The sequence below is a fragment of the Phodopus roborovskii genome, unplaced genomic scaffold, assembly GCF_943737965.1.
Source record: "Phodopus roborovskii unplaced genomic scaffold, PHOROB, whole genome shotgun sequence".
In the NCBI taxonomy this organism is placed as follows: domain Eukaryota; kingdom Metazoa; phylum Chordata; class Mammalia; order Rodentia; family Cricetidae; genus Phodopus; species Phodopus roborovskii.
In genome coordinates, this window is record NW_026126511.1 from 20849388 (window position 1) to 20862582 (window position 13195).

Here is a 13195-nt window from a genome sequence, read left to right on the forward strand (position 1 = left end):
CTCTCACATTTACATTTTATATTTCTATTTAATATATATTCTAATTTACAGTATATTCAATATTAATCAATATGTCATAATCAACCTATTAAAATTGAACTGATTTTAATTCACATATTTCTTTTTTCACAAAGATGGCTAATAGTTTTTAAGAGTTTTGTTCTGATTTCATAATATTTAGGATATAATTAAGGTCAAGTTAAATATTTTTAAAAAATTACTGTTAGTGTGTTTACTTCAGAAATGATAATAATTCTGTAGGGTAAATTGTGCCATATGATGGCACATTCATTTAGTTCCAGAAGGTAGAAGGCAGAAGCAGGTGGATCTCTATGAGTTCCAGGCAAGCCAGGACTACTATCTATCTACATCTATATATATATATATATATATATATATATATATATATATATATATATCTATATATATATTCATTTGTATAGTTACATATGTAAGTTTAGCAAAATGCCGGTTAAAGAAAGCTCATATGTCACATCAGATATCTTGATGGTTGTTGTCATCTTTGTCTCATAATGATGTTACTTTATACATTTCTTTGCGAAGCTGTAGCCTAGGTCGTCTTTTGCATTTCTACTATCTCTATTTATATAGAAATCAAGTTTATTTCAAAACTACCATGCAGAGATCCTATTATTTTATTTTCTAACTTTACTTATAGTTAAAAATGTATTTGCTCATGATCACCCTCCTTTATATTTTCTTTTGTATTCTATCTGCATATTTGCCACATGTGTTAAAACTGATCATGCTTATAATTTTCAATTGAATAACAGTCTACTAGATGGTTTTATCTTCTTGAATACTAGGCATAACATTACAACTGGAATCACAAACCAACCATATCATATTTACGCAAGCTTCCAAATTTTGAACATTTTTTCTCACAAATGGCAAATGAGTGACTGTGTTAAGATTTTTACATTGTAGTACACATTTCAGCTCCTTCAAACTGATTACAGCAGCTCAGATAGTAAAAGAGTAGAGATAAATTACAGAGATACAATCAAGCAGACAAAAAAAAAAAAAAAAAAAAAAAAAAAAGGAATGGGACATCACTGGAAAGAGAGGAGGAGATAAGGATCGCTCTCCGTTTCTGATTTAGACAACCAGCTGATAATATTGTTCTTTGAGCTTTACTTTGGTCTGTGAAGGAAATAAATCAACCCCGAGAGACACACATGTGAAAAGTATCAGTATCACTTCCATGAGTATGCAGTCCCTTCGAGAAGGAGATTATGCTTTTATGTTTGCATGACTGTTTTTAGGCAAAAATATATTTGGTAAGGACAGGTTTAATTTTGTGAGGAGCTACTGAATGTGTCCTTCCAAGTGGTTCACTGTTTGGCTCTCTCACCACTGTGAGTGACAGGTTCCTCAACCTTTGGAACTGTTCCTGCCTTGTGTTCTGACATTTAGCTGCTATATATATAGATCTTTCTGTTTTCTGTGTTGTCCCCTAAAAACACATGATGTGGATCTCTTTCCATGTTTTTCTTTTTACAAAAAGTATTCTTGTTTTATTTCTGAAGTTCATCCATTTAAAAAAAAAAAACTTAAACTTTTTATGAATAGAAATTAAAACCGATTTTAACTTGTCCTTGCCTTACAAAAAATTGTTACTAATACAAATTATACTTACAAAAAAAAGTATCATATGCCATGATGCTTATTAAACAGATTATGGGGAATTATAAAACTACTAGAAGAACAATTTCTAATTCATTTGTTTGTTTCATAAAAATAGTTCACACTAAAATAGGAGAAGGAAGATTTTCCTTGCCATTAGTATTTTCAAAGTTTAGAATATATATAGATATGCTATAATAAAATACTTTATTTTGAAGAACTGCATGATTACGTTTTAGATTGACATCTTACATATATACTTGATATGGTCATTTGTATGTCATTGTCTGCAACACAGTCGAATTCAACTGTGGAAATTAGCAAATCTGTTTTCAACATTATTTCATTTGGCTCTTGATTACAATCAGTTTATCCAAGACATTAACAAAATTCATAAGTTTAATAAATACAAAAGAATTTAGCAACTCTTTCTTTCCTTGCATTGAATCCTATGGAAGTGTTTACTGGCTCTATCCTGCATTTGCTTTGCTTTGTTTTAGGGATCTGTTTCATCTGGTTAACAGTGACAGTGTGGTGCTAATGAGTCTTACGACAGCAATAGCATCAAAAAGCAACCTGTTCTCTGATATAATTATCCCTTTCTTCTGCATATATACTACTTAAGCTTTTATCACGATAGTAAAGGATATACTTCTTTTATTTTCATTTGCATCAAAATCTTCTGGAGTTAGGTATGAAAAAGATAAAGTATGTGAAGAACTGTATTCAGCACAAAATAGATTATTTCAATATTTCTCAAGAGTTCCAATCCCTAGTAATCAACATTTGAAAAGAACTTCTCTATTTTACCTTCCTGAATGCTTTTCCTGTTTTCCATGACTTTCTAAAGATTATCAGCTCCATGATTTAGTAAACAGTGTCAAAAAGATGAGCCATAGCTGGGGTGAATCTCAGTGGTATAGCACAGGTGAAGAAAGGCTTTGAGTTTGATCTCTAGTATCATAGAAGGAATAAAAATTCTCATAATTAATTATGCTTCCGAGCTTTACACTGTGCTCTGTGGATATATGTTTTATAGTTATTCTGTGTCAATTAGAAAGGTAAATATTAAAGATAGAAAATTTATCACTCTAAAGCAAATCAAAGCAAAATTCTACATGATTTCAGTGTTTATGTGTTAAATCAAATGGACTCATCTGGTCAATGAGAGGGGGATAAGGAGAGATAGGGATACACACACACACACACATATATATGATAGAAAGAGACAGAGAGAACAGAGACAGAGACATACAGTGAGGGCTCTGTTTTATAAATCACATAATGACTATTTCTAAGTGTACATTAAAAACCAGCATCACACAGAACAATTTATGTGTCATTTTCAATTCAATTGAAGTGTATCCACAGAAAAATAGCTTGTTTATTTTTCTAATCCCTGAAGGAGCAGCTGAGTGTCCCTAGAATCTGTGACCACTATTTGCCATTACATAGTAGCCATGTTTTCACTGTTGGATCAAGCTGACATCATCCTCAGTGGTCTCCAGTGGTATGCAGGAAGCACCACTCTTGACATTATTTTCATTGTAAAAGAATCTGGAAGCTGTCAGTGTCCTTGCACAGTCTGTCATTGTCACTCACCAAGCAGTGCTGTGACTGCTAATCCCTTAGAGCTTTGTCTCCTTTATCAGGGTCAACCTGTGGGAAATCAGAACAACTCATCCCATGTCACCCAGGTATAAAGGGTAATAATGCTCAATATACTTTTATTAATATAATGCATGATAATATGTATAAATCTTTATAGGACATGATTTTGGTGTGATTATTTTGTGTAAACTCTATTAGAAACTCATTTGAAAATAATGTAGCCAATTGTTCTGGAGTCCAATGAGTGTTGGTATATATATAAGAACGAAAGGAAAAAATTAAATGATAAAATAATTATTTATAGTAGGGTTATACATGGTGCCTTTCATTCGTACACTCATTTTTGCTTGTTCATTATTAAAGAGAAATTAAACATATTTTCCCAAACACTTTCTCTTTCCTGACTTGCCTATGAATTGTGCTTCAAAATCTGAGTTGACCATAGTTTTAATTTATTTATTTATTTTTTTATTTTACATGTTGATCCCAGTTCCGTCTCTCTCCCTGCTCCCTCCCTCTCTCCTTCCCTCCCTCCCTCCCTCCCTCTTACCTTCTCTGCCCCCTCAACTAGGAAGATTGAGTCAGGTTAGGAATAGAAGACAGAAGATAAAAAGTGACAGTATGTCAGAGAGAGACAGAGAGACAGAGAGAGAAAGAGAGAGAACATAAAAGAGGAAACCATTATTGTTTTGAAGAGAAAACTGAACCTAAAGAAAGGTCTAGAGACCTACAAGATTGCTGCGAACTAACAATATGAGCAATCATTGTAAGGCTACCTTAAATGCCCTTCCCAGATAGTGAGATCAACAACTAACTTATCCATGGAGCCCTCATCTAATACCAGTTGGAAACAGGAGCAAACACCCATACATAAACACTGAGTCGAAGAAGAACCCAGATGCACATGGAGAGGACAAGACCAGGCAGCAGAAACACATAGAGACAGGTTACATGAATAAGGAGGAGCTAACGGGACCCCAGACTGATAGCTGGGAATACAGCATGGGACTAACTCAGCCCACCTGAATGAGTCTCAGCCAGAAGGACTGAGCAGTCTAAGGGACCTCAGAGAGTGGAGCCAGGATGTATCCCTGCTGCACAAAAGGACCTTGCAGACACATCCCCCATGGAGGGATAACTCCCTTAACCTAGAGACAGGAGATAAGTCCTAGTCCCTTCTTCAAATGACTTGACAGATCTACATGACCCCATCTGGATGGCATTGCCCTACATGTGGAATTTGGATGGAGGGTTGGGACAGGAGAGTGATCAGGGTGCATCCGAGTTGATCATTTTTCTTTTACAGAGTGTATATGGCTACATTATAAATTCCACCTTAAGAACATTTTCCTAAATATAAACTGAAACAAATAGAAATGTGAACTTTCTAAATTCAACATGTTATTTCAGAGTGGAACTGTAATTTTAAATCATGGATAGAGGTAGAAATTGAAAGTAAAATATTATTATGAATTTAAAAATTAAAAAAACTAATGTGACAATAGGTGCACGTCATGGCACATATGGCTGGATCACTTGGTTTCATTATTAACTTCCTTTGTGTCCTGATGTTAACAGTCCATACATCCTTATACCTACAATATCTAACTTGTGTTCCCTCATGGGCTGCCCATTGTTGGGAGCAATATCTTTGGCCAAGTCTATTATAATATTGTTGATTATTCTCAGTTATCAAAAACAGAGAAATATGAATTTTTAGGAGCTCATGAATACTTTCTTTGGATTTTACCATTTTATAATTTTGATTATTATGCTGAGTTATGCATAAGTTGTTTTCTCTTTCAAGATGCATGGGTCGTATCTTTTTATTTTGACTTTCAGGAAAATAAAGTCCTTCTAGAAAAGCTGAATCAGTTTCATTTTATTTCTATTTCCTACAACTAAAATGCTATAATTTTTGTTACTAATTAAAGAATAGCTTTCTCTTGTGGTCTTAAAAGTAATTATGGAAATATCAGTGGGCATATTGTCATGGAAGAAGGAAAACTTTGTGGAGTTCTCCCCTACATGTAGAACTACAGGCATCTAAAGATAACAGGAAAAAAAATAATAGTCTTTCCAGGACAATACCTTTATTGATTGTCAGAGTTGGGGAGACAGCCGTGGAATCATAAACACACACACACACACATAAATTGAACTTAGTAGGCTGTTTGTGTCTGTGTGTGTTTATAGAGATGCATAATAATAATCTGAGAAAAGGAGGGTGTCAACTTGAGAGGTAGAGGCACAGCAAAGGTTTAAAAGAGAGGAGCTGGGCGGTGTGAGAGGGAAAGGAAAGAGGTGAAATGTGATGTAATTCTATTTCAAGTAAATATAATTTAGAGTAATTACTAATTTAAAAAATGTGTGGATGTTTGTTTTATGTACAGGCAATACATACATGTGTGTATTTGTGTGTGTGTGTGTATCTGTGTGTGTGTGTATGTGTGTGTATTTGTTTACAGTATTATAGATATTGTATAGGATGAAAATATTGGAAATTATTTGAGAAATTGTAGGCATGTCTTATTCTGAAATGGCCTCTTTCCATTGCTCATTTGTTCACACCAATGGAGAAGGAGTATGCTATGAATAATGCAAAAATCACTTAGGCCAGACTCGGTTAAATATTGTATATTTTTCATCAGACTTAGTTCTTAATTGTTTGCTCTATTTATTACCTAAATGAGCTATGAGTATTTAACAAATGATGATTGGTGGAGATGGCTAAGAGCCTTAGTAGTGAGGAATTCAATGTCGTGTAAGAAATGTCTTTAGAAAAAAAAAAAAAAAAAAAAAAAAAAAACACTTATATGGAAGTCTGACGGCTCCCATAGTTAGAATTTGACATACTTGGGTGCCACAGAGATGGGAAAATAAGTGTTATCTTTTGCACAGCTATTCAAAAAGAATTTATTACCATTTTTAGTTTTAAAGGTACTATCTCAAAATTACATTTGTTTTGTGTTAAATATATAAAACAAAGTGAGATTATTTGAAGTGTTTAATCCTAATATTCTCTTGACATGATAGCTTTGGAAAATTCACTTGTATGCACTTATATCATATCTGCCTAGAATAAATAAAAATGTCATAGGTAGAGGAATAATGTATATAAAATTCTTGAATATGAAAATGAACTTTTGTATCTGAGTGTGGGAGCAGGTTGGAGACATATCTTTTTTGTGAGTCATTTCTGTATAAAGCTATAAACTTTTTAAAACTAAAAGCTGTCATGTTTTCTAGTAAAATAATAAAGGTATTCATTTTAATTGATTCTTTTCATTGTTTAATAAAATTGCTTTGTTTGATTGCTGAAGATTTGCATTGAGTTTTTATTACCATTTTCTGAACAATTTAGTCTGAGATTCAGACAGTATTGAGCTAATGAGTTTGAATTTATATTGAACCTTAACTGTCTTCATGAAGTAAAGGGAAAAATATCATGGCAGTAACTAAGTAGTCTTCAGTGAAAACTATGTAATAGAGATTTTACAACAAAGCTTTTAGTAGAGCTTAAGCATTAAGATGGAATTTTAACAACTTTGCTGTTTGTATGTTTATGATGGTCTCATCTATTTTAAAATAAACTCATAAGGTAACAGAAAAAAACAAATGGATAATTTCTTATTAAAATGTTTTAGAGAAATGTATTAATGTTGCCAAACTAATTTAAAGACATGATTTATAAATTCCTTCTAAGAAAATCTAACAGAGTATCTCAAGACTTGGATTATTCTAATGTTGTCCTGAATATTGAAGTGTCTGTCCATCATTTGACACTGGTACTAACTAGTGTTTGAAATCCAGTGAGTTACTCATAGGTACACCTTTGGTGTTTGATTTGAATTTGTCATGGTTCCTGAAGTGATGTTTAGTGTCCTATGTTTAATGCCTCACCAAGTTATGTTCTTATGAATGATATTTATATACCTGTGGTTGAGTTAAACTACTCACACTAATTTAATTTTGACCAGATTACCATTTACTGAATATATAACTGCACTGTGCAACATTCATTCTACTTTGGTTCAAAGGTGAATTCATTATAGGACAAAGACAGCTTATCATAGAATTGGTTAGTTCAAACAGGATTAAACCTTACAAGAAGGTAAAATGTTTCAAAAACGTCGATTTGCTGAAATCTTACATCCTGTCTAACAAATAAGTAAACAAAGGAAAAACACATTTCAGGGAAAAATTTCTTACTTCAGCTCGCTTCCCTTCAAGCTGATTTGCTAATTCCCTAATGTTAATCCTCTTCAGATCTCATTTAAAATCAGTGTTTGGATGATTTGGATTAATATTATATCCAAATAACTTATATTCATTCCCACAGGCAGCATTGGTGGTTCTTGGGATAAGGAAACCCTGCACTCTTTCCCCTCCCAGGGATCTCGGGCTCCTGTTACACATGCCCGCATGTCTGCAGCGTATACCCTTCCAGTTAGCCATCCTCTCAACCATCTTCAGCACAGCCACCTTCTACCAAATGGTACGATGGCAATTTTTAGCAATAAAAGTATAGTTTTAAAAATTCTGTTCTTTTTTACTGATTAGCAGGATGATAAAAAAGATATACTGCATTCACACAGTCAACTAATGAAAAGTATAGCATGTCTATAAATCATTACATTGCCCAGAGGAATAATAAAGCCAAGGACATAATATTTGTATTAAACACTTAAACACACAAATACATACACACAAACACACACACACACACACACACACACACACTCACACACACTGATGTGATGAATTATGTCACCAAGCTAGTTAGTTGTAAGCTTAATTTCCCTGTCATGAGTGAATGTTACTGTATAGAAATAAGCATATTGTTTTCCTCTCACTGTCACTATTTGAATATTTTTCAATGGTTTAACTCTTAATGACATGTCATTGATGATTTTAACTGAAACACAGCAGTGATGATCTACGTGTATTCTGTTTTTAGGACTGGAACTTCCTTTTATGATGATGCCCCACCCTCTAATTCCTGTAAGCCTACCTCCAGCATCTGTCACCATGGCAATGAGCCAGATGAACCACCTTAGCACCATTGCAAATATGGCAGCAGCAGCACAAGTTCAGAGTCCTCCATCTAGGGTGGAAACGTCAGTTATTAAGGTAGCGTCTCATCATATTCTTTGTGGACATTGATCTTTTGTTTGTTTGTTTGTTTTGTTTTTAGAGGCAAGATTTCCCTGTATTGCTTTTGAGCCTGTCCTGGAACTAGCTCTGTAGACCAGGCTGGCCTCGAACTCACAAAGATCCACCTGCCTCTGCTTCCCAAATGCTGAAATTAAAGGCGTGCACGGGACATTCATAAATTACCATTCCTTTGTCCATTTGTTTTATCTACATAAGTAAATCTCACTCCTAAAATCTAAAAGGATAGCAAAACCTGAGCACAGTAAGTTGTCACAAGGTATGATATTTAAACCAGGTTGAGAAATTCTAAGTCCTTGCTTTAAAAAAAAAAAAAAAAAAAAAGAACATAAGGGAGTAAGGTATGTGGTTCAACTTATCTGGGCTCTGTCATGCATGAATGTTTGTATGTAGTTTCATCTATGGTGTTATAAGCCATTTAACACCAGACAATAGGGAGTAAAATTCTGCAATTTATTAATTGTATTGCAATGGAAATATAAATAATTTTTTATTGTAGTCAGCATCTACAATATGAGTGATGCAGCATGGGTGCATTATGTAAATAATGTAAAAAATAATAGAATCTTTATAATTTTTATAATATCCTGTAATTAAGGGTAGTGTAATTATTATGTAAATTTTGTAAGTGGGTATCTTATATATTTGTGTTATTCAATCTCTGTTACACATATATATTCATTTAAGTATGTGAATGTATGATACATACATAAATATGTTTCTTACTATTTTACAACATATTTAGATTGAGGTTATCGGATTGGGTGAGCAATAGAAATAACAAAAAATGTTTTAAAAATAGATCAAATTTTAAAGTAAGTAAAGGATAATTATTGCTACATGGTCTTCTTCCTTTAATATAATGATTACCTTTATTTTTTCTACACACAATGCTTGAATCCTGGGCATTAACTTATTAACTTATTAACTAATAAGTATGTCCTTGGTAAACAATCTTTGTAGTACTGGGGTAAATTGGCATGCATCTGTAACTCCAGTGTGGTAGAAACTGAGACAGAAGACTCACAAGCTAGTGGCTAGCATGGACTAAGACTGAGTGCAGCTTCATCTTAAAAATTAAAACGTAGCTAAGGTAATATTGGAAGAATTTTAAAACAAATTTACTTAGTTAAAAACAAGTAATTTTTGTTTCCTTTGTGCTGTTACTGTGAACAATAAGGTGAGTCTCATGTCATTTTCAAAGTATAATTACCAGATAAAGAGAGGAATAAAATCACATTGCAAACACCAAGATCAACTCCTGAAATCCAATCTCTGGAAGGAAGCCAGTGAGGTCACATTTTCCTCAGAGAAGCAACTTGGAAGACAATTTCTAAAATTCTGTTTTCACCTATAATGGCTCTAGAGGACCCTGAGTTATAAGACTCAAGGGATTTTTCTGTTATTATACTTAGTGTATTGGAAAAATTTTAGTATTAAGACTGTGACATGTATAATTTCATTGAAGTGACCCTTTAAATGCCAAAGAAAATTCTTCCATAAATTCTTATCATTATGGAGGATGCTATTTTAACATATATATATATATATATTTTACATAATACATATATATATATAATTTTTCATTATTTTACATGTTGATCCCAGTTCCCTCTCCCTCATTCCCTCCCATGCCCCTCGGTCCCCCCTCCCAGACACACACCCCACTCTACAGGGAGAGATAATTCAGCCATTAAAGGCTAGTCTCACAACCAAAAATATTTTACCATTTTTAAAAGTACTAGAGAGATGTCTTAATGTTAAGAGCATGTGCTACTCTTGCAGAAGACCCAAGTTTAGTTTCTAGCACCCACATTAGGCAGCTTAAAATTGCCTGTAATTCCATCTCCTTGAGACCTGACACCTTCTTCTCGACACTTGCCACACCTGCACTTGCATGTATACTGACAGACACACATTTACATGTACACATAATTGATTACAAAATGTCATTATACAAAGATTCTATTATTCGTGTTTCAAAACTATATCACATAGAAGCAATAAATATGTTTATATAACTTTTAAATCTGAGTATCCTATAACTTCTTAGCTAGATAAGACATCAATAAAAAGTCTACAGCACAGACTTTTTGTTTAAAAATATATTTATAAATTAGGAAATTATGCCTTATATATTTTGAATCCAAAAGCACAGAGGGATATCAGGAGACTTGGCTGACTGATATTTCCTATATACACACAGTTGTATGTTCAGCACATCATGTTAATTAACATAATACAATCTGGAAGCAGCTTTTAATAACTCTATATTTAAGTTGAGGTAAGCAGCAGGAAGAAGCTATTTTTCTTCTGGAAGTGTCTTTGGGTATCAACTTATAACTACATTGTTTGGGATTCAGAAATATTTATGTTATTTCTTGGACTAAGTTACAGAATTCAGAGGAAGGGGATCTAGGAAGGAAGGAAATGTCCAAAGTGGGAATAATACAGTAAAGGAGCTTTATGTCTTCAAAAGCATGCCAACACCTACTAAGTCATACTGATCTTCCACTTCTTAGTCTTTTGGGACAAATATTTTCAGAAATTTGGCAGCAGATAGAGTTGAGGAAGTTCTGGATCATGGTATAAATCTCGATGGTAACAAGGACATGAGAAACATTGCTGTAGTTGAGATTAATTACAGAGAGCACACTGTTCCCACTGCACTATCAAAGGGAAGAGCCACTAGCTTGCAGAACTCGCTAGAAAGTCCATCTGCATAGGGCTCCTCTCTTATCAGACAGCATTTACTTTGCATTTGAAACTGTGACATGCTAAGTGACACAGCCAGGTTCTAAGATAATAACTGAGGCATCTGAGTTTGATATTAGTACACTCCACAGCTTAAATCTTGTTTTGTAAACTTGCTTTGTTTATGCTAATTAAATGTAGTTTAGGGGAGTTGTATTTTTCCCTAAGAAAATGGCTTACTGAGATGTCACATTGAACATAATCGGCCCCTATGGGTAATTAGAGTAGTGTCTGTGAGTTGATTTGTTTGACAAGATTCTAAATGTGAAGGCCAGTGGAAAGTATAATGCTGAATACCAAAGCCTCACATCAAAAGAAAGAGCTTCTGAAGAGAAAAATAGAACCGTGAAGGGTTGTCTACAGGCTGAATAAATTGCTCATATTTTATAAGTGATGGTAGGGAATAAGATTAAGCAAAACTAACAGAGAATAGAAATAAAACTATGTTGCTTAAAATAAAAGTGAAAAATATTCTAATTAAGGAAATGTTATAAAATATTCTCTTCTTACTTAGTTTTGTAAAATAAAATGCCCCAATACTTTTTTCCCATGGCAACCCCCACTACTACTATCAAATTGGACCTAGGTCTCAACCTGAGAGTTGCTGTCTCTGGGAAGAGTCTATCTCTTGTTATTACTAATATGGACCTTTAATAGAAATGCGTTTTCATTTGCAATTGATTAAAAATAAAAGAATACTGTTGTATCATAGATGAAATTTAAAAATTAAATAAACTGAATTTTTAACTTCTATTCATAAAGATCTTAGCGGGAAGACATACCCACGTTTTAAAATTTTGAATAATGTCTGTGATTGAGCTTTCATGTACAAAGTCAATATTAGGTAAAACTTTATATTAGTGGCTGAGAATGTCACAGTTCAACTGACAGATTGCTTGCATAGCATGACAGGAGTGACTTGCCTTGCAGAAAACACACACAAACACACACACACACACACACACACACACAGTGCTATCTGACTCTTAATGAAAGCAAATAGTTGATCTCTACATTAGAAGTTTGATGACTTAATTTCTTTTGAATCTTACCTTCTTGTGAATAATTGTGGTAGCTCAAAAATAAAATAAACTCAAACATTGTAGAAATAGAGGTAAAGCTAAAAACCATTGAGGGTTCAGAATTAGAAAAATTGCATGCCAAGGGAAACATATCTAGATGACAACTCAGTACCAATGATACTGTTTTTATAAGTGCAACATTTAATAAGACTCAGATGGTAGCTAGTTTGGAAGACTAGAATGGTTTTGTAAGGCATATTTAAACAAAAATGGGCAAACAGTGTTTAGACAATTGATTAACTGCTTATACCATAAATGCATAAGACTTTAGATTTATAAAGATATATCAAATTATTATAAACTGTGTACGAGTTTATTATGTCAATGACATCAGTGTATTTTTACTGTTTACAATTCACAAAATGTAAGGTAACAATAAGTTGAGGTTGTGATGGTGTTTTAGTTACCTTTCTCATTGTTGTGATAAAAACACCCTACCATAACCATGTTAGAAAGGAAAGGGCTTCAATTGGCACACAGTTCAAGGGTAAGTTTGGCTGTGATTGAGAGGTCATGGCAGAGAAACTGAGGGATGTTGGTTGGATTGTCTCCACAGAAAGCTGGTATGAAGACTACTGCTTAATTTGTTTCTCTTTATTCAGACCAGAGTCCAATCCCAGGCAACGGAACTGCTCCTAATCAGGATAGGTCTGCACTTCTGTTAAACCATTCTAAACATTTCCTCAAATACATTTCCAGGGGTTTGTTTCCATGGTGATTCTACATCCCTTCAAGTTTATCATCAAGGTTAACCAATACATATATCATGCAACCCAGTTTCCTCTGTGGTTGAGAAACAGTTTCCCACAGCTTCCCCACCTACACACAAGACACACACTCTCTCTCTCTCTCTCTCTCTCTCTCTCTCTCTCTCTCTCTCTCTCTCTCTCTCTCTCTCTGAACTGAATAGTGCTTAACTTCAGAAA

General features: G+C 33.7%; 1 protein-coding gene across 1 annotated transcript in view; it reads left to right on the forward strand.

The window, feature by feature from the left end:
- The window catches only part of Dach1 (dachshund family transcription factor 1), a 375887-nt gene that overhangs the window by 249683 nt on the left and 113009 nt on the right, over window positions 1-13195 (forward strand). The window contains exon 4 of the mRNA XM_051195300.1: window positions 8219-8391. Coding sequence (XP_051051257.1) covers window positions 8219-8391 — 173 coding nt within the window. The remainder of the gene's footprint in view (window positions 1-8218; window positions 8392-13195) is intronic.